The sequence below is a fragment of the Panthera tigris genome, chromosome C1 (genome assembly GCF_018350195.1).
Source record: "Panthera tigris isolate Pti1 chromosome C1, P.tigris_Pti1_mat1.1, whole genome shotgun sequence".
In the NCBI taxonomy this organism is placed as follows: Eukaryota; Metazoa; Chordata; class Mammalia; order Carnivora; family Felidae; genus Panthera; species Panthera tigris.
In genome coordinates this window covers 3,919,278-3,945,626 of record NC_056667.1, presented here as the reverse complement: position 1 = coordinate 3,945,626, position 26,349 = coordinate 3,919,278, and the positions used below count along the sequence as shown (strand labels likewise).

General features: G+C 59.0%; 1 protein-coding gene across 6 annotated transcripts in view; it reads right to left on the bottom strand.

Moving 5' to 3' along the window:
- Positions 1-1,698: 1,698 nt before the first annotated feature.
- The window catches only part of KCNAB2 (potassium voltage-gated channel subfamily A regulatory beta subunit 2), an 84,906-nt gene continuing 60,255 nt past the window's right edge, over positions 1,699-26,349 (bottom strand). For all 6 annotated transcript variants that reach the window (XM_042996984.1, XM_042996982.1, XM_042996985.1 and 3 more), the window contains 12 exons: positions 26,287-26,324; positions 19,505-19,584; positions 16,730-16,774; positions 14,720-14,764; positions 13,971-14,014; positions 12,893-12,979; positions 9,111-9,196; positions 7,444-7,564; positions 7,122-7,216; positions 6,028-6,148; positions 5,598-5,686; positions 1,699-4,503 (listed from right to left, as the gene is read on the bottom strand). In XM_042996984.1, the coding sequence (XP_042852918.1) occupies positions 4,414-4,503; positions 5,598-5,686; positions 6,028-6,148; positions 7,122-7,216; positions 7,444-7,564; positions 9,111-9,196; positions 12,893-12,979; positions 13,971-14,014; positions 14,720-14,764; positions 16,730-16,774; positions 19,505-19,584; positions 26,287-26,324 (941 nt within the window). In that variant the 3' untranslated portion in view covers positions 1,699-4,413. The remainder of the gene's footprint in view (positions 4,504-5,597; positions 5,687-6,027; positions 6,149-7,121; positions 7,217-7,443; positions 7,565-9,110; positions 9,197-12,892; positions 12,980-13,970; positions 14,015-14,719; positions 14,765-16,729; positions 16,775-19,504; positions 19,585-26,286; positions 26,325-26,349) is intronic.

Here is a 26,349-nt window from a genome sequence, read left to right as displayed (position 1 = left end):
AGAATCCTAAAGTGCCAGCCCGCATTTTTGTTTCCAGCCACCCTATTATTTAAACCAGTGCTGAGTAGGCTTTCTGTCAAACCACCTTTGGGCCACGGGGGCTCCCAGGTGACGAGGGGAGCCTGGGCTGGACTGACCACGTCTGGAAGGTCCCCCCCCTCGCCCCCCCCCCCATGCCTGCCCCTGGAAGTGTGTCCCATGTGAGGAGACCCTCCCTGTAATTACGCCACCTTTGGGAGTTCCTTTGTTTTCTCCAACTTATGACCAAGGTCCTGCTGATACCCACAAGGGGTGCAGGTGCCTGCCCTCCTGCTCTCGGGGGGGTTCCTTCCCAGGGTCCTCTGGGGCCTCCCCAGCCCAGACTGTGGCTGGATGAGCCTTGCCCCAGTGACACGGTAGCTCTTGCTCTCGTGTCAGGTCCCGCAGCTCTTGAGGGCTTGAGGGGGGGTTCACGTAGAGGGTTGGCTCAGGGACAGGCGCGCCTCCAGAGCTTGGGGTGGGAGTGGGGGACTTGGCCGAGAGGCGGGGGTCAGGTCATGGCCTGGCCATGGCCTCGGGTCCCCCCCCAACACCTGCGGCTATTCTGTGCCCACTACCACCTCCGTCGAGGAAGCCGGCTCCTGCCCCATTTTCTCTTTCTGGAAGTTTACAGGTCGTGGTGCATCAGCCCAAAGTCATTGGCGTTGTGTTTTGGGTTTTTCTCTTAGTTTTCAGATTTTTTTTAAACAAAGTATTTTTTTAGGTGCGATAACCCAGAAAGGGCCCGTTGGGTGTGTGTGTATGTCCTGAACCCCTGACGTGGACAGGGGGGCCCAGCCCCCCTCGGCTCCTGTGTGCGGAGATGAGGGGGGGTCCTGCTCCCTGTGTGTTGGAGCCATGAGGGTATGAGGGAGCAGATCCCCACGCAGGCTGGCATCTGGCCCAGCTAAGGGGGCCGGGCCCCTTGCCCTGGGTACACCCCCAGGCCAGCAAAGGAGCCTGGGTGAGTTGGGAGGGTCCCAGCCAGGGGGCTGGAGCTGGAAGCTGAGCCCCCGTGAGTGGCGACCCGTCCGGTCCCTGGCAGGACACGGGAGAGGCTGGACAGAGCCTGCAGCCGACACAATCCCCTTTACTTTGTACTCTGTGTGTATGTCTTTGTTTTCTGTGTTTTAATAAATCCTTTGGGAAAGGATAGAATCCGTGTTTTCCTAGATTCCCAATGATCTAGATGGGGGTGGGGGCTGGAGGCGGCAGAGGAACGTGGGGGATGGGGTGTCACCGGAAGCCAAACCACCTCCCCCCTGGGAAGACATGGCCTCATGAGGCCGAGGGGCTTGCTGGGAAAGGGGGGGCAAGGAGGTGTGGTGCCTGTCTCTCCCACTTGGACCCCAAACACAGACACAACGTGGCGTCAGGGAAACACGGAGCCCCCAGTGGCACCTCGTGGACCTTCCTGGACCCTGATCTCTCCGCACCCAGAGGGCACAGCAGCCTCCCAGCAGCAGAGAATGTGTTGAGGGTAGTGGGGGGCACCCTTATCCTCAAATCACTTGGGATGTGGGGTGCCTCAGAGTCCCCAGTCTCTGCCTCTTCCCCAGGGCCCTTTTTCCCCATCCCTACCCTTTGCCCCAAGGTCAAGACTGGGGGGGCGGGAGGCGAGTGTGCCGGCCCCTGCAGGTGGCGGCCTTTTCCTCCCCTCCCCACTGCCCGCGGCCGGCCCCTGGAAAGGAGAGGAGCAGGAAGCCGCAGACCCCGACAGGCTGGGGTTTTATTTGTCATTCCATAAATACGGTGGCTGTGTCTCGCTGAGTGTCGTCTGGAGGCGCGAGGCATGAGGCAGTCTCTGCCTACGTAGGGAGTGCAGTTAGCGGAGGAGCCACAGTCATTAAAAAAAAGGGGGAGAGAAGAAAAGCACATTATTTACATGACAGAAGACCGAGCAAGCCCCTCTGTCATTCCTCCGGACCTCGGATTTGCACTGGATCTGGGATGAGAAATGGGGGGGGGGGGGGACTCGGGTGTCGGCAAGGGAGAAGGATCCCACCCCTGCTCCCAGAGTGGACCTCCTTTCCGTGCTGGGCATTCCCGGAGGGGGTCCCCTGGGGCAAACTGCCTCGAGGGGAGGGCCAGAGGCTGGGAGGCTTCCCTCGACCAGGCGGCCAGCGTAAACCCGTGCTGGGTCCCAGGCCACACTCCTCCAGGCCCCACCTCTGCCCAGCTTGTTTCCAGACTCTGTCCCCCGCCCCCCCGACCGCTACCCCACCAGACCTAAGTCGGGGGCCTTCCCCCGGGAAGCAGAGCCGGGTCCTCCCTGCAGGTGGGTGTGGGAGAAATGACGGCTGAGAATCAGGCTGTGGACAGTGCCCCAGGACGGGGAGGCTGCCTGGGTCCTTGCCATGGGTATTTCGGCCTTGGCCCAGCTCAACTCTGGGGGCCCTCGTCTCCGTTTGGCAAATGTGGCCAACAGGGGACTGCCTTCCCAGGTGTGGCTCCCCATGAAGGGGGCAGCAGTGTGAAGGGGGCCCAGCAGCTCTCCCCAGTGAGGGGTGGGCAATCTGGTCCCTCAGTACGGGGGCTGCCTGGCCCAGAGCACCTGGTCCCTGCCTGTCTTGGGAGCTAGACACGCATCCCGTGTGGTGGTGGGCAGTGGCCACAGGCCAGGGGCCCCTGCCAGGATAGGCTCACCTCCTCCCCACACCCACAGTGTGCAGCTTATAGATTTGGTGATGAGCCCAGGGGCCTGGGCTGGGAGGGGGGAAGGTTCTAGACTCCAGGGTCAGCATAAAGGTCAGGAAGTTTGTGGCTTTCTCAGGCCTCAGCCCAGCCAGGGCTGGCCAGGAGGCTCTCTGAGGATGGCAGGGCGAAGCAGGACCGGGCATACCGGCTGCAGTGAAGGTGAGACTGTTGGCGGGGGAGGGGGAGGGGTGTCGAGGTGGGGCCAGCTGCTACCTGCTGGGACCGGAGACACAGAGGCACCCTACAGAGTGGGCTCCTGCCTCCAAATAGCCAGCAGAGGCTGGTACCTCAGGACTCCCGGCTGCAGGCCTGTGCCCTTCATCCTCCCAGCCGGGGGGCTGACGGTTCTGTCCTGTTCCAGGCTGGGGGGCGGGGGGGTGGATGCATCGCCAGGAATGACTGGCTCCAGCCGTCCTGACCTCCTCACAGGGTGCATGTGGTGGTTCTGGGGTTGGTACTGCTGTCCGTCTGCCCGGGTAACCTGCTCTGGGCACCTAGACTTAGCACCCTAATGTGGGGTGCCTCACCCTGACCCGATCTGAGGCCTTGAAGAAGGCACTGCTCCAGGGGGAGGCTCCTGGGGCCTTTTCCTAGATCGTGGGGGCTTCTGCGGGATGTTCAGCCTCCCCAGCTCCCCTGCGCATGCAGCACGGAAAACCCCAGGGGCCTAAGTGTGTTCTCTCCGCAGACCCTGAGGCCACTACCCAGGCAGAGCAGAGGTGGGCCGCCTGGCATGTGGCCAGCCAGCGACCACAGTCTAGCTAAGTATGCATGACCTCAGGGCATTCTGGGGCAAGGACAGAGGGGCAGTGGGCAGGGCACCTGGAGAGGAGGGTAGGTGGGGCCCTGGAGGGACCTGGGCTGGAGCCTGCTCCTCAGGCCCCTGCCGAACGCTCAGGGCTGCTCTGGGCACGGGGATCGTCAACTGTGTGCAGGGAGGAAGCTGCCAGGGCGATGAGCGTGGTTAGAAACCCTCCCCCCCCAACTTCCTGTGGACCCCAAACTGATAAGGAATCCCCCTGGATCTCTGCCCCTGCCAGCAAGGGTGGGGGTGGGGGTCGAGGGACAGCTTGGAAGGCCCCTTGGAGACCCGCTGGGGCAGGGGGTGGTAGAGAAGCGGGTGCAGAATGAATCTGAGGTCGGGCCCATGGTAAAGTGTTGGGAGCCCTTGGCAAGAAGGGAGGTTGAGGGCCCCACCTGGGAGGCCCTGCCCAATGTCCAGTGTCCTGGCAGAGGGGCCACGGGAGGAGCCAGACCTGGTTTCCTCTTTCCCACCCCCAACACCAGGTGGGGGTGCTCAGCAGAGGAGAGGCCAGCCCTGCTGCCCCCAGCACCCGACCGGGTCTCGGCCTGGCCTGGACTCGGGGCGTCTCTGGGAAAGGCCGAGGCTGGGAGAAAACGTGGTGGTCTCTTCCAGGAGGGTGAGCAGGGCTGCAGGCGAGCTTGGACGGGACCGCGCCAACACCCTTCCCAGTCAGCGTGGTCTCCCCAGCACGGGTCAGAATTCCGTCCCGCGAAGCGGCGAATGGTGTCTTAGCAGCGACTTTTGAGATCTTTTCCCCACAACATCTCGTGCCGTGTGATGTTTTCTTTTTGATGCAAACCACACCCCTGACTTGGCTTCAAAACAGCTTAAGCGAGCGAACAGAGAGACTGGGAGGGAAACAGAAACTGTCCGGGCAAGCGGCCGGGGGCTTCTTAGGATCTGTAGTCCTTTTTGCTGTAGGGTTTATTGCCCAAAATACTATCAATCTCGTGGATAATGGAAGACGACAGTTTTGGAAGGACCTGCGGGCAAGGACAAGGGCTAATCAGAATCCCACCAAGGAGACAGGACGGGCCTGTGGAGGAGGCTGGGTGACAGTCTTCCGGCCACTGCTGGCCCAGGCTTGTCCTGCCTCATCACATCAGCGTCCCGCTGAAGCCGATGGGGGCTATGCTGCTTTTGGGTTCCAGAAGGTCTGGGGCAGAGAGGAAGCCTGCCCTGGTACACGCTCTGCACCTCAAATGCCAGAACGTGCTAGAACTATGTCTGGCAGGCATAAAATACAGATTCCAGGGCCAGACACCGGATCTCCGCACCCCTAACCTACTTTTCCCAGCCTTCCCTATTTCAACCAACAGCAAGGCCACCCTTCCAGGTAACAAAACCCCACAGGCTAACTCTGACTGGACTCTCCCTCACCCTCAACCCGTCCTGAACATCTAGGAGCCAAGCAGCTGAGCTCGGGACCATCAACAGCCCTCTCCCAGGGGGCCCGCCGTCACTTCCCTGCGGGTCTTTCTGTTTCACCCCCTCCTGCTCCCTAAAGCCCTTCCCCCACTCAGCAGCCAGGGAGAGAGGGGTCCTGCCCCTCCTGTGCTCTTGGGGACTCCCGTCTCACCCAACACCTCCCAAGTCCTTAGTGCCCCAGGCGCTGCCCCACCCCCTCTGCTCCGGCCCACGCCCACCTGTGCCTCCTTTGCTCCCAGAATGCTTTTCCTCCAGGTAATTTGCACATCTCACTCCTCACCCTTCAAGCCTTTGCTCACGCGGCACTCTCTCAACAAGTCTACCCCCACGGCCCCCTTCAAACCGGGGCCCACGGCACCCCCACCCTGTTCTGTGCCCACTGGTGCCCCGGACCTTGCTCAATTTTCCCCCACAGTGCTTGTCACCCTCATGTTCTAACTTCCTCATTTACTGTCCACTGTGTGCTCTGAATTCAAGAGCAGGGCTTTTACTGGCTCAGTGACGTAGCCCAGACGCCCAGCACGGTGCCTGGCACATTGCAGGTGCCCAGCGAACACGTGCTGGACAAACGACGGAGCGGTACCTTGCGTTCAGCCCAAGGGCCGGGGGGTGGGGGGGGACACACCCAGCAGCCCCCTCCCCGACCCACCTGTATCGCTCCAATGTTCTCCATTAGCTGGTCTGCGCTGGAAGCACCCAGGAGCACGGAGCTGACTCCCTCGTTCCTTAGGCACCAGGCTGGGGCAGGAAGACCAGAGGTGAGGGGGACACACCCAGGGCAGGGGCCCTTTCTGGCTCTGCCCTGTCCCTAACTGGGCCACACAGATCCAGTCTTTTGGTCATGGGGCTGAGGGTGCCCAGGAGGGTCCCCGTAAGCCTACAGCTCTGCATGCTGGGTTCTGCGGAAGCCCAGGCACCAACTGCTTGCGGGGGGGGGGGGGAGGGGGCCCAAGTGCTCAGGGACCACCCCCCATTCTCTCCCCATGAATGTAAGGGCCCCATTGCCCATGGCTGCCTGATGGAAGGGTGGCCCCGGGGACCACGGGCAACCCTCCCCCCCTCCCCCCCAGCACGGTTACCTATGGCCAGCTGGGGGAGGGTGCAGCCCAGGCGCTCAGCTATGGCCTGCAGCTCCTTCAGCTTGGCCTGCTGGCGCCGGCCCTCCTCGCTCAGGATCTTGTCTTTCAGCCACTGGTAGCCCTGGTTGTGGGGGGGAGAAAGCACAGCCCACTGGTGAGGGCAGGTCACCTGGACCTCTGCGTGCAGACAGCTGGTGATTTGTGCCAAGGTAGCACCCCCACCCCTGCCTAACCGTGTCCCACTGCAGAACAGACCTGGGCAGGTGGAAGGATGGGGCCTGCTGAATCTGAAGCCAGAAGCTTCAGGGTCGCTGAGGCGGGGTCCCTGAGTCAGGACCGGGGGCCTGGCAAGCCCGGGGCGAAGTGGGGGTGGGGGAAGAGGAATGCTTTGGCCTTTGGCCCAGAGGACCCCTTCCCCAGGCTCTGGGGGAGCTGTGGTCTTACCTGCCCCCACCCCTGGGATTGCAATGCCTTCCAGGGAATCCCTGATCTCGGTGTGGATTGGGCGGGAGTGGGTGGGACAGGCCTTCCTGTCTTTGAACCCCAGGCAGGGGGGCTCCAGTGCTGGATCTGCCCTGACCTGAGTAGGCCTTTCTCTGCCTGCTTCTCATCCCCCAAACCCTGCATTTGGGAGACCCTCCGGAGTCCCCACTCCAGAGGCGTGTCTGCGTGGGGGGAACTTGTCCCAGGGGGTGGCCTCTGAGGGACAAATGAAGCAGCTCTGCAGCCCCCAGCCCAGAGGTCTCAGAGTTGGCCTAGAGAGTGTGTAGGGGGGTACCCGTCGTGGGAGGGGCCATCCCAAATAGCACAGGTGGTCCGCCCAGCCCACGTTGTCAATGCTGAACCCAGCTGGGGGTGGCGAGGGAGTGAAGGGGACCTTTCACCCGGGGGGCGCATCCCAAGAAGAGGACGGCCTTTCCGGAGGTGGGATCCGGCCAGCAAGGGCTCCAAGTTCGCTTTTCCTGGAACGGCCCCCACAAGGGCCCAGGGAAGCCCCGCCCAGACCCATTGCGGCGGCCCCGCCCCAAAGCCTCGTGGATCCAAAATGCCTGTCACGTGCCCGTCCCCTCCTCCCAGCCTGGCAGCTCCTTCACCTTTAAGGAGGCTCTTGAATAGGGCGGGATGCCACTGTCGTACTTTCCGGAAACGATGCCGCAGGCCAGAGGTGACCAGGTCATTGCGCCCACTCCTGGGAGAGGAAAGCCAGGCGAGGTCAGGCCCGGGGTGGGCGGGGCTAGGGAGCGAGGAGGAGGAGGAGGAGGAGGAGGAGGAGGAGGAGGAGGAGGAGGGGCAGAGCGAGAGGAGGGGCGGGGCTAGGGAGCGAGGAGGTGCCGGGCGAGAGGAAGGGGCGGGGCAGGGGAGAAAGGACGGGACGGGGCGGGGCGGGGCGGGGCGGGGGGGGGGGGGGGAGCCCACCTATCTTGTGGAAGAGCTCCGGCAGCTGGACCTCCACCTTCTCGCGCTGGAACATGTGGTACTCGGCCTGCTCGCAGATGGGCGGGATCAGGTTGAACTGTCGGGCCACGGAATAGGCCTCCTATGAACGCAAATAGGACCGTGGATGGTCCCTGTCCGTCAGTGGGTCTGGGGGCTGCTCGGGCAGCATGGAGGAGACACAAAGACATCCCCAGGAAACAGCCGGCTCACCTGCTCTCCCCCCACACTCCTCCCCGGGGAAATTCACCGCTTTCCTGGGAAACCGGTAGCCTGTCCCCCTACCGTCTCTGCTGGGAAAACGGGATGGGACCCCAGCGTTGAAGGCATGGGGAGGATTCTGGCACTTATTGGCCAGGTGGCCTTGGGCAAGGAGCTCACCCCTCTGTGCCTCAGTTTCCCTGTATGTTGTGAGGGTCAAGTGAGCCAACGGCGTTCACAGCCTTCAGGAGGGCAGTGCCTGCCTGCTATGGTGTTACTGTTTTTATCATGATCATTATTCCAGGGCCCTGGCCCTGGGATGATGGTGGCAGTGTCAGGAAAATGCTACGTCAGGAGGAAACGTAGCATCAGCCCATTTCTGGGACTTGGAGCTCAAGGCCTGGACTCTGCAGACTCTCCCTCTGCTCCTACTGGATGGGTGTGAGCCAGGGCTGATGTCTCCTGACAAGACTCCTGGGGAAGCCCTGCCTGCCAGCATGAGAGGCCCTTTCCTCTCCCGGAACCCCCAAGGATACCGGGATGTGGGGAATTCTGGGAGGAGGGGCACGGGAAGGGCTGAGGCCGGGAGGGCCCTGGAGGCAGGGGTGGCAGGTCAGCCTCAGAGCCAGTCCTGGGAAGACCCAATCCCCAGGCCTCTGCTCTCCAACCTCTGAGGAGCACAGTGCCACCCCGCTGACCCTCCTGGGATACCCTGATACCAAGAGACATCTGCAGTCCTCTGTCCCTGATGGCTCCTGGAGGGAAATGACAAGGAAGGGGATGCTTTCCTGAAAGTGTGGGAAACGTGACGGATTAGGAGATGGAAGCCGGGCTCCCAACAGCAGCGCACATTCTGAGGCAGCCCAGGCCGGGCGCTACACCTGGTGACCCACCTCAGAGTGAGCTGGCTGACCTTGGGTGTGTTACTTAACCTCTCTGTGCCTCAGTATCCACATCTGAGAAACAGGATGACAGTAACGCTTCCTCCTAGGGCATTGGGAGGTTTCAAGGGGAGTCAGTCCGCATGAGGCCCTCAAGTCTAACGGCAGCTGGGGCATCATGAGAGCCGGGTGCAAGTGGCTGGTACTGTTACTGCTGCCGAGCGCTGGCTGAGCTCTAGGTTCTCTGCTAAGAGCTTCGCAACTGTTCTCTCGGTCCTCAGAACAGCCTCCTGGGGGGTCATGCTAGCGGTCTTGTTCTACAGGTGCGAAAACCAAGGCTCAGAGAGGTGAGGCCATCTGTCCAGGGCCACACAGTGCTGGGATCCAAGTTAAGAGCACTGCCTACAGATGTGGCTGCCACAGGTTACCATACTGTCCCTCCCTGTAGTACCCAGTTGTCTGTGCCATCGGGACCAATGGCACTGAACGAGCCAGAGTCCTGGGTGTTCATCCCTAGAATGGGGCAGGGAACCCCATGGACACACATATGCCGAGAGGTTGCCGTACCATGATCTCCATGGAGCTCCAGCGTGACGTGCCCCAGTACATGGCCATCCCCTGGTTAATGACGTGGGTCATGGCGCGCACGGTCTCTGTCAGGAGAGAAGGGGACACTGCGGGTCGGGGTGGGGTGACTGGGGGCATGGGGCCCAGCCTGGGGACATTCTGCAAAGACAGGTGGAGCAGGAGGTGGGGGGCTGCAAAGATGTCTTGCAAGCAATGTACTTCCTGGCTCCAGAGTCGGGTGTGGCTGGGGTTTCCAGGGACCACAGGAAAAAGGGAACCACAGCCCAAGCAGCTGGCCTTGAAAACAATTTCCCCCAGTAGTTACGAGTCTTATGGAATCTTTGAAAAATGGGTTCTAGATGGACGGTGGCATTTCTATGGCGGATTGGAGAGAGGAGGGAAAGGTGAGATCAAAGGATGTCATTCTAGACGGTGGAATGGTTGCAGGGGCGTCTCTAGTCTGGGGACGAATCACATTGGCAGAGGGCAACAGGAAGTTGCCTGTTTCGAGTCCCCCCCGCTTCGGGGTGTCCCAGGTTCTCCCTGGGATCTGGAGGACGGAATAGAGAGGTAATAATGGCATCCGTCTGGACAGCGGGCAGGGTGGGGCCCTGGATGGTTCCAGATGTGTCCCCAAGAGCCGGAAGTGGACATGGAAAGCCCCGTTTGTATCCGTCCCGGATTCTCAAACCAGCCCAGGAACAGGCAAGGGACCCTCGCCCCAGCTACACGATACACTCTTTCTAGTACTCAAAAAAGTTTTTGAGAGATGAAAATCTGCCACTCATAGTCTCCCTACTGCTCCCGCACCAGGCTGTTTCAGCCCACGGGGATGCTGTGGTGTTAACAACATACTTGGCCTCGAATTTAAAGACCTCAAATGTCTCTCAGCTTTGCGGGGAGAAGGGCTGCGTCGTCAGACTCCTCGCTGGTCCCATACAGTGCTTGCAAGTCTCACTCCCACAGGCAGGGCAGGAAGGGGGGCTCAAGAACAAGTGTCTGTCAAAACGAAGCGGCAACCTTGACCCCTGGAAGTCCTGTCTCTCCCCAGGTGGCTTGCTCATCGGCTGCCGACATGGCGGGGGGCTGGGGGGCCCCTGAACATGGCAGGGGGGTGGGAGAGCCGGAGGAAGGAAGGAGAATGCGGGCTTTGTTCACCCAAGCTCCCCCTTGAATGGCACAGACCCTCGGGCACCTTCTCCCGCAGAGAACGGCACCTCTGTTTTGGGGTGTCGTGCCCCCCCATCCCGGGTCCCTGAGCGCCCCTTCGGCCGAGGTCCCCTCTTTCGGTAGAAAGCTAAGGTAGCTGGGGCTTCTGGGGTGTTGGTCTTGGGGCAGGTACGCCCAGGGCCCCCGAAAAATCACACCTCGCCTTCCAGGCCTTCAGGCCGACCCCTGCCCTCTCCTTCCTTCCAAGGTCGGGGACTGGGCTCCTCTCTGCCCATCCTCGGGAGGAGGCTGGCAGGGAGGCCCGAAGCCCCGCCCCAGCCCCCAGGGACCACCGACAGGCCGCCCGGTTTGACTGCCCACACCACTCGATGCCAAGGGGGACGGCTCTTGTCGGAAAGCCCGGGGGGCCCGGGAAGATATCTGCCCACACCCAAGGCCAAGCTCAGGCTTCTGGCCGCTGTCCTTGTCGGCTTCCTCAGAAACACTCCTAGGGTCCCCTGTGACCATGCAGTGTAACCGCTGATTCTTTTCAGCCACGGCCTCGGCCCACATGCCGGAGAGGGAAGCGGACACCCTCGTTCCCCAGCCTGGCTCCCTCTCATCCCTCAGCACAGCTGTCTCCTCACCCGGGAAATGGCAAGATACACTGAAGCACCCCTTCTTCCATGCAGAGAGGGGGTCCGCCGGGTGCCTGGGGGGCGGGGCGGGCCACCGGGGCAGGAGCCCGCCGGAGCCTGCAACCAGCTTGAGAGAGAAGGGGTCCCGGGCACGGCTGGCCGGGTGGACGGGCCACACACGGGAGTCTGGCACTCTGCGCTTCTGCCCAAGCCAATGTCAGCGGCCCCAGATGCAGGGACCACTGGGGACGACTGTCCCGCCCCTCGATATTTAATGCCGGCCGGCAGCAGCAGGAGGGCCCGATCCTTCCAGCTGCTGCCAGAACCCACAGTACCTCCTGCCTCGTCACAAATAATACATGGGAGGGGTCAGGTGGCAGCACCAGTTGGCAGGCAGGCGCCCTCCCACTGTGGGACACAGCCCGGCTCCCAGGGAGACCACGGCCTGCCCTGGGGCGGCCCTTAGCTCGGGGGCAGGCAGAGCCCACGCCAGGTCTCAGGGTTTGGCCTGCTCGAGTAGGTATCGTGCAAGGAGGCCAGTGACCGCGTTTTGATGGAGGGGTGGGGCTGCGTGGCAGGGGGCGAGAGCGGCAGGTGGCCCAGCCCGCCCAGGGGACGTGAGCACCACGCGCAGCCACGATGCTCGTGGAGGAGCCCGCGTGCCGTGACGGGGCAGCTGGCCACCGGTGTGTTTTGCTTCTGCTTGAGGCAGGAGCTCAGCAGACGTGACCTACAACGTTAAGACGCGCTGGAGGCCGCTCGTCCTAGGGATCCCCCCGGTGTTGACTCCTGTGGGCCCCTGGTCTCCCCAACCCTCTCCCAGACCATCCAGGGTCAAGGTTTCAGGCGCCCATCCCAGCATCCTCAAATCAAGAGGAGCCCTGGTGGACAGACAGCCGGCCTCGAGGATCACGGCAGTGCAAGGCGGGGGGGGGTTGGGGGGGCAGGGCGGGGGGGGGTCATGCATGGGGCGGGGGGGGCAGGAGAAATGAAATGGCAGCGCTGGCCAGGCGGGGGTGAGGGCGGGGGCTCCACACTGCTTTGCTTTTCCTTCACTTGCAAGATGTTCTCATAGGGTGCTTATTTTTCCTTTATGCATTTTATGGAGAAGTTTGTCTTGGGGGGAAAGAGAGTAGTGTAAATAAAAACACTGTCTCATAAAATGCAGCTTGGACACAGGAGTCAATAGTCGGGCTAAGGGTACTGTGTACCTTCTATGATGAATGTCCTTGACTTGGAGGAACTAAATGGGTCCCCTGGTGATAAAGAAAGATTTAAAGAGACCAGAGTTTATAGCTGTGGGAACACGGACGGGCGCGGCATGACAGAGAGCGTGGGGAGGGGACGCACAAATCTTCCCAGAATACTCATTTTGTTTAAAGACAAAAAACGAAAAGACAAAAACCAAACAGACCACACAGACCCCACACGCAAATATATACACGCACGCGTGCACGGTATATATAGAAACAAATGAAGAAAAAATAACTCGAACACAACTTCATTTTCCAAATCCCTGAAGCAGCAAAGCACAAATGAGGAGCCTGAAGCAGGAATGGCGGGGGGGGGGGGGGGGGGGGGGGGGGGGGGGTGATGGGAGGGCGGAGATGGCGGGAGAGGAAAGAATAAATACGCGGCAAAGAAACCAAAACTGCTTTTCAAAGCACCGCTCCTCTAAGTAACAATTTACCTCTCAGAGCAAGAGGCCCCTAAAGCCTCCCGGCAGAACGGGAGTATGACTGAAAAGAACACAGCAGTTGCAAACAGCCATCGTATCGTGACTTCATTTAGCTACGGAATAGTAAGAGCTGAGAGGAGAGGACATTCCACTCGGTTCTGAACCCGGGAGGGGGCGTAGAGCCCGCACGGATCAGGTGCATATGGACCCAAGGCCAGGACGGGGACTCGGGGACTCCGCCTGGAGGTGCCAGCCCCCCCCCCCGCCCCGCCCGCCCCCAGCAGCCGGGAGGCCTGGGTGCCCCGCGGAGAACCCACCTTCCATGGGCGTGTTGGGGTCCGGGCGGTTGGCAAACACCACATCCACGTACTCCAACTGGAGCCGCTCCAGCGAGGCTTTCAGACCTGGGGGGCGGAGTCAGGAGGGGTGGTCACCGTCTTCACTGACACTGCTGGGCCACTGTCACCCGCGCACCTGCGTGCGGCACAGGGAGCAAGAGGTCCCAGGCACCCGGAGCCGTCACACGGCGTGGGGACCCATGTGGGCAGGCGCCACCGGAGGTGAAGAAAAGCCAGGACCTAAGTGGGTGCACGCCCCAAAGCGGGGGGTCGTGTGGTCGGGTCCACAGGCCAATGCTCTGTGACTGCACGAAGGGGTGCCCTCCTGCACGCCCTGGGGGCCCACATGGAGAGCCAGGTTCTCCCGCACGGAGTGGGAGCTGCATCCCTGTCCACGCACCAAAGGCGCAGATCACCAGTGAGCGCTGAGCAAGGGCTCAGAGCAGAGCCGCACAGAGCCTGCTGGGGCTGCGGGGGCCGCAGCAAAGCCCCCCTAATCGTGTGATTCTTAAAGGGACGGGTGTGTCATCTGGGAGCCCAGGTGGAAAAAGGCACAAAGACGACACAAGTATAGGATAAGCGGGACAGCCTACCCGACCCCTCTCTCTCTCCCTCCCCCCCTCCCTGCCTCTCTCTCTCTCTCTTTCTCTCACTTGTGCACAGAGCGCCTGGCTGTGTCTGCACCTTTCCTGGGTTCTTCCCAGTCCTCCCCCAAATCCCAGAGGTGGCCACTCTTCCCACACCCATTTTACAGATGTTGCCACAGAGGCTTGGGGAAGTGATGTCCCTTGCTCAGGACCACCAGTCAGCATGGGGCCCGGCCCAGGCCTGTCTTGTCTTCCCCAGGACCACAATGCCCATCTGAAGGCGGTGGTGCCCTGCTCTGGTGACGCAGAGGCTGGGTGGAAGGAGAGGGTGGGACCAGAGCGCGGGGCATCTCCAGGCCTAGGCCTGTGCGTGTGGCTGGTGGGCGGGGGCACTCTGTGTCCTTCACTTGGGCATCTGCAGGAGGCTCCGTGGGTTCAGGGGCCGTGTGGGGCCAGCGCGCCTCCCTCACCTTCTATTATGTGCTTCCTGGAAAGGCCCCTCTCGGTCTCCGCTCTGAAAAACAGCACAACAGCGTGTGTGATGTTGCAAGCGGTTTTGGGGGAAATGTTCATGATGCAACGTTAGGCCAAGAAAAGTAGGTCAGTGAGTGCCACGTGCATCTGATTCCACTTGGGAGACAAACCACAGGCTCCAGGGGTGCGTTCATGCAGCCAGGAGGAGGGGCGCTGCCCGGCTGGCCTGGGGGAGTGGGGGTGGATGCAGGGGGAGGGGTCTCCGGGTTCCAATCGGCCCTTCTGTTTTGCTTAGATTTTTTTTTTTTTTTTTAAGTGAAGAATGAATCATATTTATAATTCCTAGGAAGCCGATTTGGTCCGGTCCTAGAGACAATGAGGGGCCAGACCGCTGGAAACGGGCAGGGGTGGTCTGTGGCCAGGGAAGGTGGCACGTGGTTGAGACAGTCCACGAATTTTCTGGGTTTTCCAGAGTTTTGGGGATATTACCCCTGTAATCAGAGAAATAAAAAAACAAAAACAAAAACCAAGCCCATGAAGGTAAAAAATACAAATGAAACAAGGTTTGAGTAAAAGGCAACTCAGCCGAAGCTGCTTTTCCGGGACTTGATGTCCCTCAGTGGGGCTGGGCACCGGCCGGGGCAGACGGCTGCACAAACACCCCCCGCCCCGGGAGAGCCTCCGATTCGGGGCCGTGGCTGCTGACCCCTGACCCCGGCCGGGAGCATGCCTGCGCTGCACCTACTTTCCTCCCCAGAAGATCTTGGTGGTGATGACCAGGCTGGACCGTCTGCGAACAGAAGAAGAGGGGTGTTACTGGACATAGCTGGGGTGGGGAGGGGTGTCTTCAGTTTACAAAGAGGGTCCTAAACACCCTTCTCATCTGGGAGCACGGGGTGTGAAAAGGGTGCTTCGAGATCATTTCATGTTTGCCGTGTGCGAGCCCGGGGTCCTGGGGCTCCCCGCTGAGCCAGGAGACAAGCCACAGACGCAACTAACTCATCTTGAAGTTGGGCAGTGGGGGCTGGGGGGGGGGAATGGAGTCTCACGCACCAGACCAGAGCCCAGAGCAAGACACACACTGGGGGGTGCAGGGAGCACGCTCCCAGGAGGTCAATGCAGGGGCTGCAGCAGAAGGAGGGGCTCCAGTGGGGATGCCGAAGGCGAGGGGGCCAAGCAGGCTGGCTCTTCCCCTACAGGCCAGAGACAGGCTTTCAGAAAGCGGTTTGTGGGACGGCCTTGGGGAGAGCCTGGGGCATCCAGAGGGAGAGACAGGTGGGTGGCGCAGGACCCGGGGTGTGAGGGAGCTGGTGTGTGGGGTGATGGAAAGCCCCGAGGGAAAGGAATAGATTCGGGCCTCCTGCTGTGAATCCACAAGAGGCAGGAGCTGACACCTGTTTGGTCCTGGAGGGATGAGCAGGGATAAGGATGGAGCCTCCAGGCCACATCTCATCAAGACCCTTCCCAGGGGAGGGGGTGCCCGGGTCCCCTGTGGTTGTGTTTTCCTCCCTTGGAAGCAGGGGGGCTGCTCAGGAAATAGCTCCTCAAAGTCAGAAGCTGTGGCCCCCTTGAGCTCCGTCTCCAGGCAGGGGGGTGACCGGATATGCATTTCCCGAGGTATTCACCTAACACCTAACCAGGGGACCCACTAATACATGCGATTTCCTTTAATTACTGCGTGAGGAGGAATTATGTGATGAATTAGAGCCGAGAAGAAACAAACAGCTCCGTTGGGACAAGAGGAAGGGTGTCTGTCATCTGTCCCCAGGGGGTTTTGCACTCGCTGGCGGGGGAGGGTGGGGGGGTGGGGTTGGGGGCAGCTTTACAACAGCTTCTGCTGTTTCTGAAAATAAACACATGCAGGCCTCAAGGGGCCCCCAAGTGCAGGCGAGTGCCCAGCCCCATCTGTCCTGGGGAGGGTGGAACCCTCAGGCTTCTGAGCGCCTTGTGGGAGGGCCCTGAGCAGCTTGTGGGGGGACCCCAGCCACAAGGGCCACCACTCCCCAGACAAGTGTGATGGCCCTTAGCTGGCCAGCCGTTTGACAGACTCGGGCCCTCGAGCCTCAGGACAGCCCTGCCAGGGAGGCCAGACGTGGTCCCTTTACAGGTAGGGCCAGTGGCAAAGGGTGGAGTCCAAGTCCGGAGAAGGATGTCCCTCTCCTCAGTGGCTACACCCTCTGCCTTACCCGGGCCATCCGGGAAGTCCTCATGTCCAGATCTTTTTGGCCTGACACAAATCAGAGCGCAACCTAGTTCCCTGGCCCCCTGAATCCCTGCTGGACCAGAGGTAGAGATCAGAGGCAGAGGAGCAGAGTCAGGGGCACAAGGACTACCCCCCCCCCCCCGCTTGACTCCCCCCTCAAGCAGAGATGCCTCTGGTCTTGGGGAACGGAGTTTGGCACCTCACTTGGTGACTCAGCCGAAGCTTCCCGCCTCACCACAGCATCCCCCACCACGGTGTGAATGCTCTCTGCCCCTGGAGGCAGCCCGGGGCTGGAATATTCTCCCCAGTGAGAACAGTTCTGAGAAGTTCCAGGCTTTCGAAGGACTGGCCGGCTGCCCAAGGGCCAATGCGGCCTCACTGAGCACTCCACTGGGCAATGGGAAAGAGCAGCTTCGGGGCCCTAGCCGGAGCTCGCCCAGGACCCAGCACGCATCTGTCCCTCACGGTGCCCTCCTCCCTCCCGCCTGCCTTTTCCATGCTTTTCCCTGTGTGCGCCCTGGACACTGACCACGGAGAGAACAGGGTAATTACCTCCATCCCTTCTTCTTGATGATGTTTCCTAATACCACTTCAGCCCTGCAGGAAAGACCGAGATACGGGGATTTCATTACAGCGCGACAAAAACGTTAAACCTCGCCCCTACCATGACAATGGGCCACTTGGTCCCCTCTGTGGAAATGCCACTGGGGCCACAGAGCCAGGCTGTTCATGCTCGCCTTGCCTTGGACACTTCATTCCAGAACGAGGAGAGAGCCTGCGAGCGGCTGTCACCCCCCATGAAGGTGGCCGTGAGCGGTGCCCCTGCAGGAGCCTGTACAAGCAGACGGCTCCAGCCCTCACAGAGAAGGAAGGGGCTGATGTCCTGTTGGTGAGGCCTGCCGTATCCCGTTTCCCTGGCCTGCTGGAAATTCACCGGGGAAGATGTTTGGCAACGTTCCGTGGGTGAAGTTTCCAGAGAAGTGTCTATATATTTTTTAAAAAGGTAAATTATTCATCAAGTGCATCCTCTCTTTTCAGAGACGATCAACATGTATTCAGGGCCAGGGGCTGAATTTCCAGCAGGGTGCATGCGTGTGTGTGTGTTCACGTGTGTGGGTGCGTGCATCTCTCTTGTTTCTTGCTTTTGAACGCTAAAGAGACAAACGCCATGAGGACTGCTCTCTGTTCTTTTTGGCGTCACTCTGGCCCTGCACCAAACCTGGGCTAGCGGGGGTCACGGGCGGGGCTGTTCCAGCCTTGCCTGGCACTGTAGCGCTGGCTTAACTTTTAAGAACTTTCTGCTTGTAGCGAAATGTTTCTGAGTAAAAACAACAGACGGAGAATGATCCATACCCAGTGCTACATTCCAATTATAAAAGCGCCTGAGTCATCCACTCAGAAATAATGGGCTCTAATTTGCAAGCTGTTCAGCATACATTCTGAATGCTCGTCATTCGTGGTCAAGACGTACAGAAATTCACTCAGCCCTGGGCCTCTTCCTTTTATTCCTTGGCCCCTCATTTGTGGGACAAAAGATGAGGAAAGGAGGAAGGGAGAAAAATGAGGAGTGGTCCTGGGGTTGCAGGAGCTGTAGACCATCGGCTAATCAAAGCCTGTTGCTTGTGGCTGTGAATTCTTGTGGCCCTGCATTTGGGAAGCCTGACATCTGCTTGGGGCTGGGGTGGGGGGGCGGCGGTGGAGCGGGTACAGAAATCCTGCAGCTCTCTGGTAAGCGCCCAAATTAGCATCAGCATAAGAAGCAGGGGGCTCAGCAAAATATGTGCTTGGCATTCTGGTTAGCAAGAGGGACAGTGCCTGGCCCAGAAGCCACCGGAGGAGCCCGGCAGCCCCCCCACCGCCCCCCAGAACAGCTTCTTCTGGCCTGTCCCTTGCTTCCCGTGTGGGTCACTGCTGGCACCATGCCACTGATGGGACTGAGGGCTGGACTGAGAAGGAGCCGCAGAGGCGTGCGGAGGAGAGGACAGGATGAGGGCAGTGGGCTCCAGGGGTAACAATAACCCACCGGAAGCTGCTCTGAGTCCCCGGCTGCCGGCAAGGGGCTCCGAGAGGCCCTGAGGCTGCCAGGTACCCAGTGCATTTGCCCTGCTATGCCAGCCCTGGGTGTCCAGTTCTTCGGGGGGAGTGAAGACAGGGACACAGGGAGTGTGGCGGCTGTGGAGTGGGGTGTGCAAGGCTTGTACACGGGGCCAGGCCATCTGGAGCCCGAGAAGGCTGCCTGGAGCTGTCTGCCGCGTGCTCTCATGGGCAGCGAAACCAAGGCAGGAGCAGGGCCAGGGAACGCCTGCGGGCCTGGCATCCGCATCGGGCTTTTCTACCTCTGACCCTTTGCTTGGTTCATCTGTCTGGAAAGCATTTCACTTTGATGGGAAGAAGCTGCCAGCAGGGAGGGGTTAGGAGGGGGCTGTAGCACCGGGGGGGGGGGTGCAGAGGGCTGCTGACAGGGACTGAGGAGATCTGGGGGTCCCAGTGCAGGTTCCTGGGGCTGTCAGATCCTCAGACCCTGGGTTGAGACTTGAGAAAACGCCCTGCTGGGTCCCTGATTCTCAGAGCTCTGGGCCCCAACTCAAGCCGCAGGTAAGAACCCAGAGCCCTCAAGGCAGGTGCTGGCCCCGCAGCAGCCACGGTGCACAGCCAGCCCGGCTGCAGCCGACCCAGCTGATGGGAACTTGGCTCGCCCCAGGCAGGAGGGGCCAGAGGGAGGACGAACAGAGAGCCAACAGATGACTTCACAAACAAAAGCTGACTTTTGGAAACCCGATGCAGGAGAGTGGATGATTTGATTACAGCTAGTCTTTAAAACTGAAGCCAGCAGCCTTGGCTGAAGAGGGCTTTTACATAATTGAGTAGGGAAGTTCACTGCCAAGATGGGAAGTGCTTCCTACAGTGCTCGGCTGGCCAGACTCTGCTCCCCCCAGCTCGAGAGGCCCTGCCGTTCCCTGCAGCCCTCACTGTACCATTAAGACGTGGGAATGTCAGGCATGTGGCGCTGGCCGCAGGAGCGCGGGGGACGGACGACAGCTTAATCAGGCTCTGGCCCAGCACAGCATCTCAGGCACCAGAGGGACTGTGGTCCTCTCTGTGTTTGGATACATGGGGAGTTTAGTAAGTGACCGGTGTCCCAGTGTTCTGCAATTCTGGCCCCATGCAAACAACACCTTCTGAAGCCACTTAGACTTTAGAAAAGCAGGCAGAGTGGGAGGCCCATTGTGGACGTTTGGGAGCAAGGACCGGAGTACCAGCAGCTCTGGTTCTTCCCAGGGAAGCCAGGGCCTGCACCACACTTTCCCCACGAGAAAAGACACGTACTTGCCCGCCGCGTAGACTTCTGCAGTATCGAAGAGGTTGATGCCATTGTCGTAGGCCAAGGTCATCAGCTGCTCTGCTATCTGAAATGAGAAAACCAGGCCGCTAGTGTCCTGCCAGGCTGGGGGGCGTGCCTGGGGTTCCAGGGCATCGCCTCGTGGCTGGGGGGTCCCCTGTCCTGCCAGGGCTGGGGGGTCCAGGCCCTGCACCCGGGGCTCCGTTCGGCCTCTCCTGCCGAGGGACAGGCATGGAGGCAGCTCTCAGCAGCGGACCCACAAGAAGGAACAGCTTATGGGTTGCGAGTTTCAGGCAAGCGGGACTCTTACCTGTTGGGTCATCACAAAGCTTAGCACCTATACCAGGTTGAACACAGCCCCCCCGATAGGAGGGCGATAGATCCGGGGGGCGGGACAGGAAATGAATACGTTTTTAAAGCTACGGCTACGACGTGTCCTGTGGCCGCATGCCCGATGCCTTCCCAGCAACCACACGAGGATGATGTTACTACTGTTTGCAGGTGGAGGAAATGCCACCCTCGGCCGGCAGGCACGCTGGCCTCACGGGAGGCCAGAGTTTGCTGCCCAGGCTGGTCTAAGTATGAGCTCGCGCTTCAGCAGCAGTGACCCACTGGGAGTGGGGGTGAGGCTCGAGCAGCCGGGGGAGGCCCCCCTGCCATCAGCAGCCCCCCCACGCTGCAGCGGAGAACTCTGCCGGTCCTCTGGACAGCGCAGGTGTCCCTTTGAGAGTCGTGGAGGCGAAACTCCCCCGCCCCTCACTCCTCAAAGCTCAGCTCGGGTGCCGAGCCTGCGTCCCCAGCTGCCCAGGGTGGGCTCGGTAACACTCCACAACCCTCAAAACCCGTAGGACGAACAGCCAGCCACATTTGGGTTCGCAGAGATTCTCTCCATACCGGACTCAGAAGCCCCACGGGCCGGACAGGTATGGAGGGCGAGGCCGGTGGCCGGTGGGGAACCCACACTCCGTCTCTGCCCCTGGGAAGGCAGCTCAGCGTGACCACACTCCTTGAGTTTTTTCAAGAGAAGCCAGAGATCCAGGGAATTTGGGGGTGGTAAAAATTTCCTGATTTTTCAAACGTGGGCAAGGAACCCCAAATATTTCTGATACTGAGCAGGCCAAAGCTGACTCCCATCAGTCAGCAGCTGTCATTTGAGTCAGAAAGCCCAGGGGGTGGTAAGGCTGTCCGCGGGGGATTTTTTGGATCCACCTGCAGGGCTGTCGGCTTCACTGGCACTTAAGTGTGATCACGCTGTCGGGAGGCGCCCTCCCGGAGCCTCCCCCAAACCCCCATGCATCTCTCTCCACCTCGGGGGTCGCTTTCTTGCTCTTCAGCGCTCCAGGCACAGCAGGCTCCCTCACCAGTTCGTCTTGTCTTCATCCAGACTTTTCCGGGGTGCGTCCCGCCAAGCTGCCCGAGCTCTGCCCGGGAGAGCACCCAGCGCTGGGCCCAGGCAGGGTTATACAGACGGTTTGGGGGTGGCGCTGCCTCCTGGGGAGGGTTCTGAGCCGAGGTGACTCAGGGCCAGGGCTTTTATTTTGATACTTCAGACACTGCCCACTGTGGATATTCTGCTCTCTGCTCTTCGCACGCTACATCTTGGAAATCAACCCAAACTAGTTAAAACGATTTAAAAACCGTGGTCAAATATGCGTAACATAAAATTTACCACTTTAACCTTTTTAGTATACAGTTCTGTGACATTAAGTACATGCATGTTGTACAGCCATCACCCCCGCCCACTTCCAGAACTTTCTCATCTCCCCAAACAGAAACTCTGTTCTCACGACACACTAACTTTCCATGCCTCCCTCCCCCCAGCCCCTTGGTGCCCACCCATCTATTCTCCGTTTCTATATTTTTGACTCCCCTAGTTACCCCATATGAGTGGAGTCTCACCGTGTCTTTCTGTGACTGGCTGGCTTATCTCATTAGCTTGGTGCCTTTAAGGTTCCTCCATGTCGTAGTGTGGGTCAGGATTTACACGGCTGGGCTTTGAAGGATGGTTAGGAGTTTGTCAGGCAGGAAGGGGGAGAGTAGGTGGAGGGGGGTGGTAGAAGGAGGGTAGCTTGCTGTGTCTTGTCCTTCCTGTGCGCAGGTCCAACACCTGGGCCTCCTCCTTGCCCAGCTTTCTCTTACTCCAGCATCAGAACTTTGGCCGGTCCTTCCAGCTCCCCCTTGAAGCTGATCTAAAATTGGACCTCCCCTGCCCACCTCCACTGAAGCCATCTGGTCCAAGCCAGAATGCCCTCGGCTGGGTTTCTGTGGTAGCCCCTGACTCTCTCCACTTCTGTCCTTGCCTCCAACACTCTACCTGAGCAAAGTGCGGTCCACAGACCAGCAGCATCAGCATCGCAAATGCAGAATCCCAGGCTCTGGCCCAGACCTGTCACAGCAGAACCTGCATTTTAACTGGATTTCCAGGAGGTTCATGCATACATTACAACTTGAAAAGCAGCCCCCACCATCTGGCGGGAGGGACTGGCTGTCCTCAGTGGAGCAGCCAGAGTGAGCCTTTTGAGTTAAGTCAGGTCAAATTTCCTCTGTCCAAAAATCTCCAGTGGCTTCTCTGCCATGGATGGTCAAAGCCAAAGTCCTCACCAGATCTGCTCCCTCACCTCTGATCCCATCTCTTGACCTGAGGCTCCTCCTGTGGCCTCTTGGAGGCTGGGGACAGTCCTGTTCCCTTGGCCTGGAATGCTCTCTCTCTGAATCACCACATGGCTCACTCTCACTCCAGCTTTCCTGATCGTCCTGCATAAATTGGGAGCCCACATCCCAGAACTCCTTTCTCTGCTTTCTTGTTCTCTGTGGTTGACTAAAATAACAGCTCCTGGAGCCTGTGAATGGTCCTTTGGGTGGAAAAAGGGTCTCTGTAGATGTGACTACATTAAGGGTCTTGAGATAGGCGATGCTCTCAGATTGTCATGTGGGCCCTGAATGCTACAGGTGTCCTTGTAGGAGGGAGGCAGAGGAAGGATCTGACACAGAGGAGCGTGAACGTAACCACAGAGGCCGAGGCTGGAGTGATGTGGTCACAAACAGAGGACTGTGAGAAAAGAAATTTCTGTAGTTCTAAAACCACGCAGTTGGTGGTAATTCGTTAATGCAGCCACAGGACACATCTCGCCCTCAGAGATAAGATGTGCTTACGGTCTGTCCCCCTCCCCAGAAAGATAGCAGCCGATGACAGGGACCTGGCACTCTGCGGGTGCCCACCAGGCACGAGCTGGGTGGAGACCGTCTTCAGCTGGCCCCGGAGGCCTCCAGACCGCCCTCCCCCACCACCTCCTCACTGCCCCTGTCTACTCCTTGCTCCTCCCTTCCTGTGCCAGGGAGACCTCCTCCTGTTCACTGAGCTAGAGCACGAGTGCTGTGAACACGCCTAGATCCCACCCCCACGGAGGACGGAAGCCGGGCAAATTCGCACAAACCAGGCCCTGGCCGCCATGCACGGAAGATTAGCAGGCTCTGACTCAGAGGACACCTGTCCCATTTCACCTGTCGGTTAGCAGAAAGACATAAACACGATCCTAACCACACCAGGACGGTGAGAAAGAGAATGAGGGCCCGGGAATTTTCAGGGCTGGGCTTTTTATTTTTGTCAATGCTAGGATTTTGGTATAATTCCTCTTCGGGTTTTTCTATGTGAATATATGCTTTTTCCCTGCAGAACTACGGCTCTAACACACAGACCGCTGCAGGTGCTGTTATCCACGCACTCTCTCTGGGCCTGTTCCCGTCATTCTTCAAAACGTGACTTCTGAAGACTTCCCCTCTGTGGGCGTTGTCCTACTTTATGTGATGGGGCCTCTATTTTGTGAGTGGCTATTTCCAACATCAGAAACTAATGGCAGGAGGAACTTTAGGAGACACGTGGGCCTCCTCCCTTCCGCTCCTACTCGGGGGACCAGGAACCCATCCCATCCCAGACCTTGGCCCCCCTCCAGGATTCTCCAGGTAGACCTCGGGCACCTGACGTGTCTCTGGAGCTCTGTGTCCTCGAAATAGGGCTAACACTACCTCCCTGGGTCGATGGAGGATGGAGTGTCATGATAAATGTCAAGTTTAGGGGTGCCTGGGCGGCTCAGTCGGTTGAGCGTCCAACTTCGGCTCCGGTCATGATCTCACAGTTCGAGGGTTCGAGCCCCGTGTCGGGCTCTGTGCGGACAGCTCGGAGCCTGGAGCCTGCTTTGGATTCTGTGTCTCCCTCTCTCTCAGCCCCTCCCCTGCTCACGCTCTCTTTCTCTCTCAAAAATAAACATTAAACAAGTTAAAAAAATAAATAAATGTAAAGATTGTAGCTACTATCCTTATTAGATTTTTAATGCCCGGGCCGCTTTGAACGCATGCTCTGAAGAGGAGTTTTTCGCCTGAGCAGCCGTGTCAGGTCACAGGAAGGGCACCAGACTAGAGGTTGGAAACCTGACTCTGACCAGGGCGGCCCCCACACCAGGCCACATGATCAGAGCTTTACTAACACTCTGCCAGGCTCCCCGGGGCCACAGCCCCACAGACATCTGCAGCGAGCTGCTGTGAACCCAGAAGGCCGGGAACGGCAGACCTTTTCTGGGACGAACCAGAGAGTAAAGACTGCAGTCTTTGTGGGCGGTGGGGTTCTGGGAAAGTGGCCATTACAATATGTAAATGAGTGGGCGTGGCCGCCAGTCAATAAAACTTTATTTATAAACACCTGGTTGTGGAATTCATAGAGATAGTAGAATAGAGGCTCCCTAGGGGCTGGGGGATTATTCCCTCATGGTTCCAGAGTTTTGTTTAGGGCGATGCAAAATTCTGGAAATAGACAGTGGTGATGGTTGCACGGCAAAGGGAATGTACTTAATGCCCCCGAACTGTATGCTTATAAACGGTTAACGTGGTAAATTTTATATTATGCATACTTAACCACAATAAAAATGATGCAAATGGCAAATCTTATGTTTCATATACTTAGTTAAAAGAAAAAAAAAAAAGAACCAAAACTGGGCTGGGGGCCAGAGTTGGCCCGAGGGCCATGCTGCTCACTGCCGTTTGCGGAGTCCTGCCGGGGAACACCACTTTGCCACAGAAAATCCACCGGCTCCTTGTTTCTGTATCTCCCCGGCATCACGGCGTCTTGTGTACAAAAGGGAGCTCTAAAAACAGGACCCCGTTTCTGGATTCTTTGGCAGGGCAAGCACCTTCCTCTGGACACACCGTGCTCCAGGTGGGGCACCCGTCTGGAATGCGCAGTGGCCCGTGGCCACCCTGGTCTGGGCAGGAAGCCAGCCGGCTAGAGAATAAAACCCGGCCATTCATCTGAACCGCGGCGAGGTGGGCCCCTCATCCTTGACGTATTGATCTTGTTGGACACTAAATGTAGGATTTAATACGAAAATTCTGCTTGCTCCCTCGCTCAATCACTTTCGCCTGCCAGGACCTTTTAGAACCCCAAATCTGTCATCTATTGTGTCTGCTGTCCTCCCAGCTTTGTGTCACCTGGAAACGACTTCTGGTATCTTCACACGTGTCACTATATACAGGACGGAGACGCGGCGGAGGCCAGAACCAGCGAGGCCGCCACTGGATCGTTAATCGATACTCAGGGCGCAGTGTATCTGTTGGTGAAGACGTCACCTAACTGGATGGTTATGATTTCGCCACTTCCCTGTATCTTTCTCACAAAGACGTCACACGTGGGGGAAAATAAGTCCTTCCCTCCACGTCAAAAGGGAAACAGGTGAGTCACCCACTACTTCCTTAGGGTGAACCACATGGGCTCCGGGGCTCCGACTTTATATTCCAAGTGCTCTGAACCAATCTGGTAGCTGAAGGCGAAACAATTCCCTGCACCTTAAAAACCCCTCACTTTACCCTGAGATAGTCCAGAGCCAGAACCCCCAAAGCAAGGGCAAGGGACTTCGAGGACCAGCGACTGCCACAAAACCAAAACGGAACAAAAGCACAAGTTAAATACATTTCGATTTTGACGGAAGCAAAGCTTCTCCTTTGAAAACGAACAGAGCAATCACGGCTAACACGGTCTCAGATGAACTCACTGATCAATTTTTAAACGTGACCTTTCTGAGAGTACGTAGGGCAGACATGAGGACAGCTTCTTGTGCAGATGTCCAGGACTCTCTAAGCAAATGCCACTGTTCTCATTTCCAGGATATTCACTCACTGGCCCGACGTGCACAGCAGCCCGGGGTGCACCCGCCTCTCCACGGCAGACGCTGCGTGGCAGTGGGAAGCCAGAAGCCCCAGCAAGTACCTTCGATGGCAGCTCCGGGAAACGCAGTTAGGAGCTCGGTAGAATGGGGAGCCACTCAGAGTCCTCAGCTTGCAGTCAAGTTTGCTGAATCCGCATTCGGAATGCCCTCCACGGATACTTACTGAAGTTCCAGATCTGCGTGGGTGTTCTCTGTCGGAGCAGCTTAGAAATCCATCGGGCTTTGTAATTTGGAAAGCATGCGCTCCCTGAATTTTCCTGGCTAGTGGTGGAACAGGTGTGCAGGTGAGAAGCCGCAGTTCCTGTGCCTTTAGGAGACTCATGGACGCCCCAAGGCACCCAGCTGCTAAGCACAGGCACAAGATCGTTCGATACTGCCGTGGCTCACCTCACCGTTCCCGCTACCCAAAGGGTCAAGGCACCCTTGAAGAACAGGAAGAGGGAGGCTGCGGTGGCCACTGTGAGCACAGGCCCAGTGGTTCATGTGGTGGACTTTACCACGTGCCCGGCGTGGGCAGCCCTTGCTGGGACCTGGGGGCCGAGGGAGCCCCGTCTTACCTCATCGGTGATCTGGCCTCCGAAGGTCACCCATGTTCCTGGAAGGAGACACACAGGCTCAAG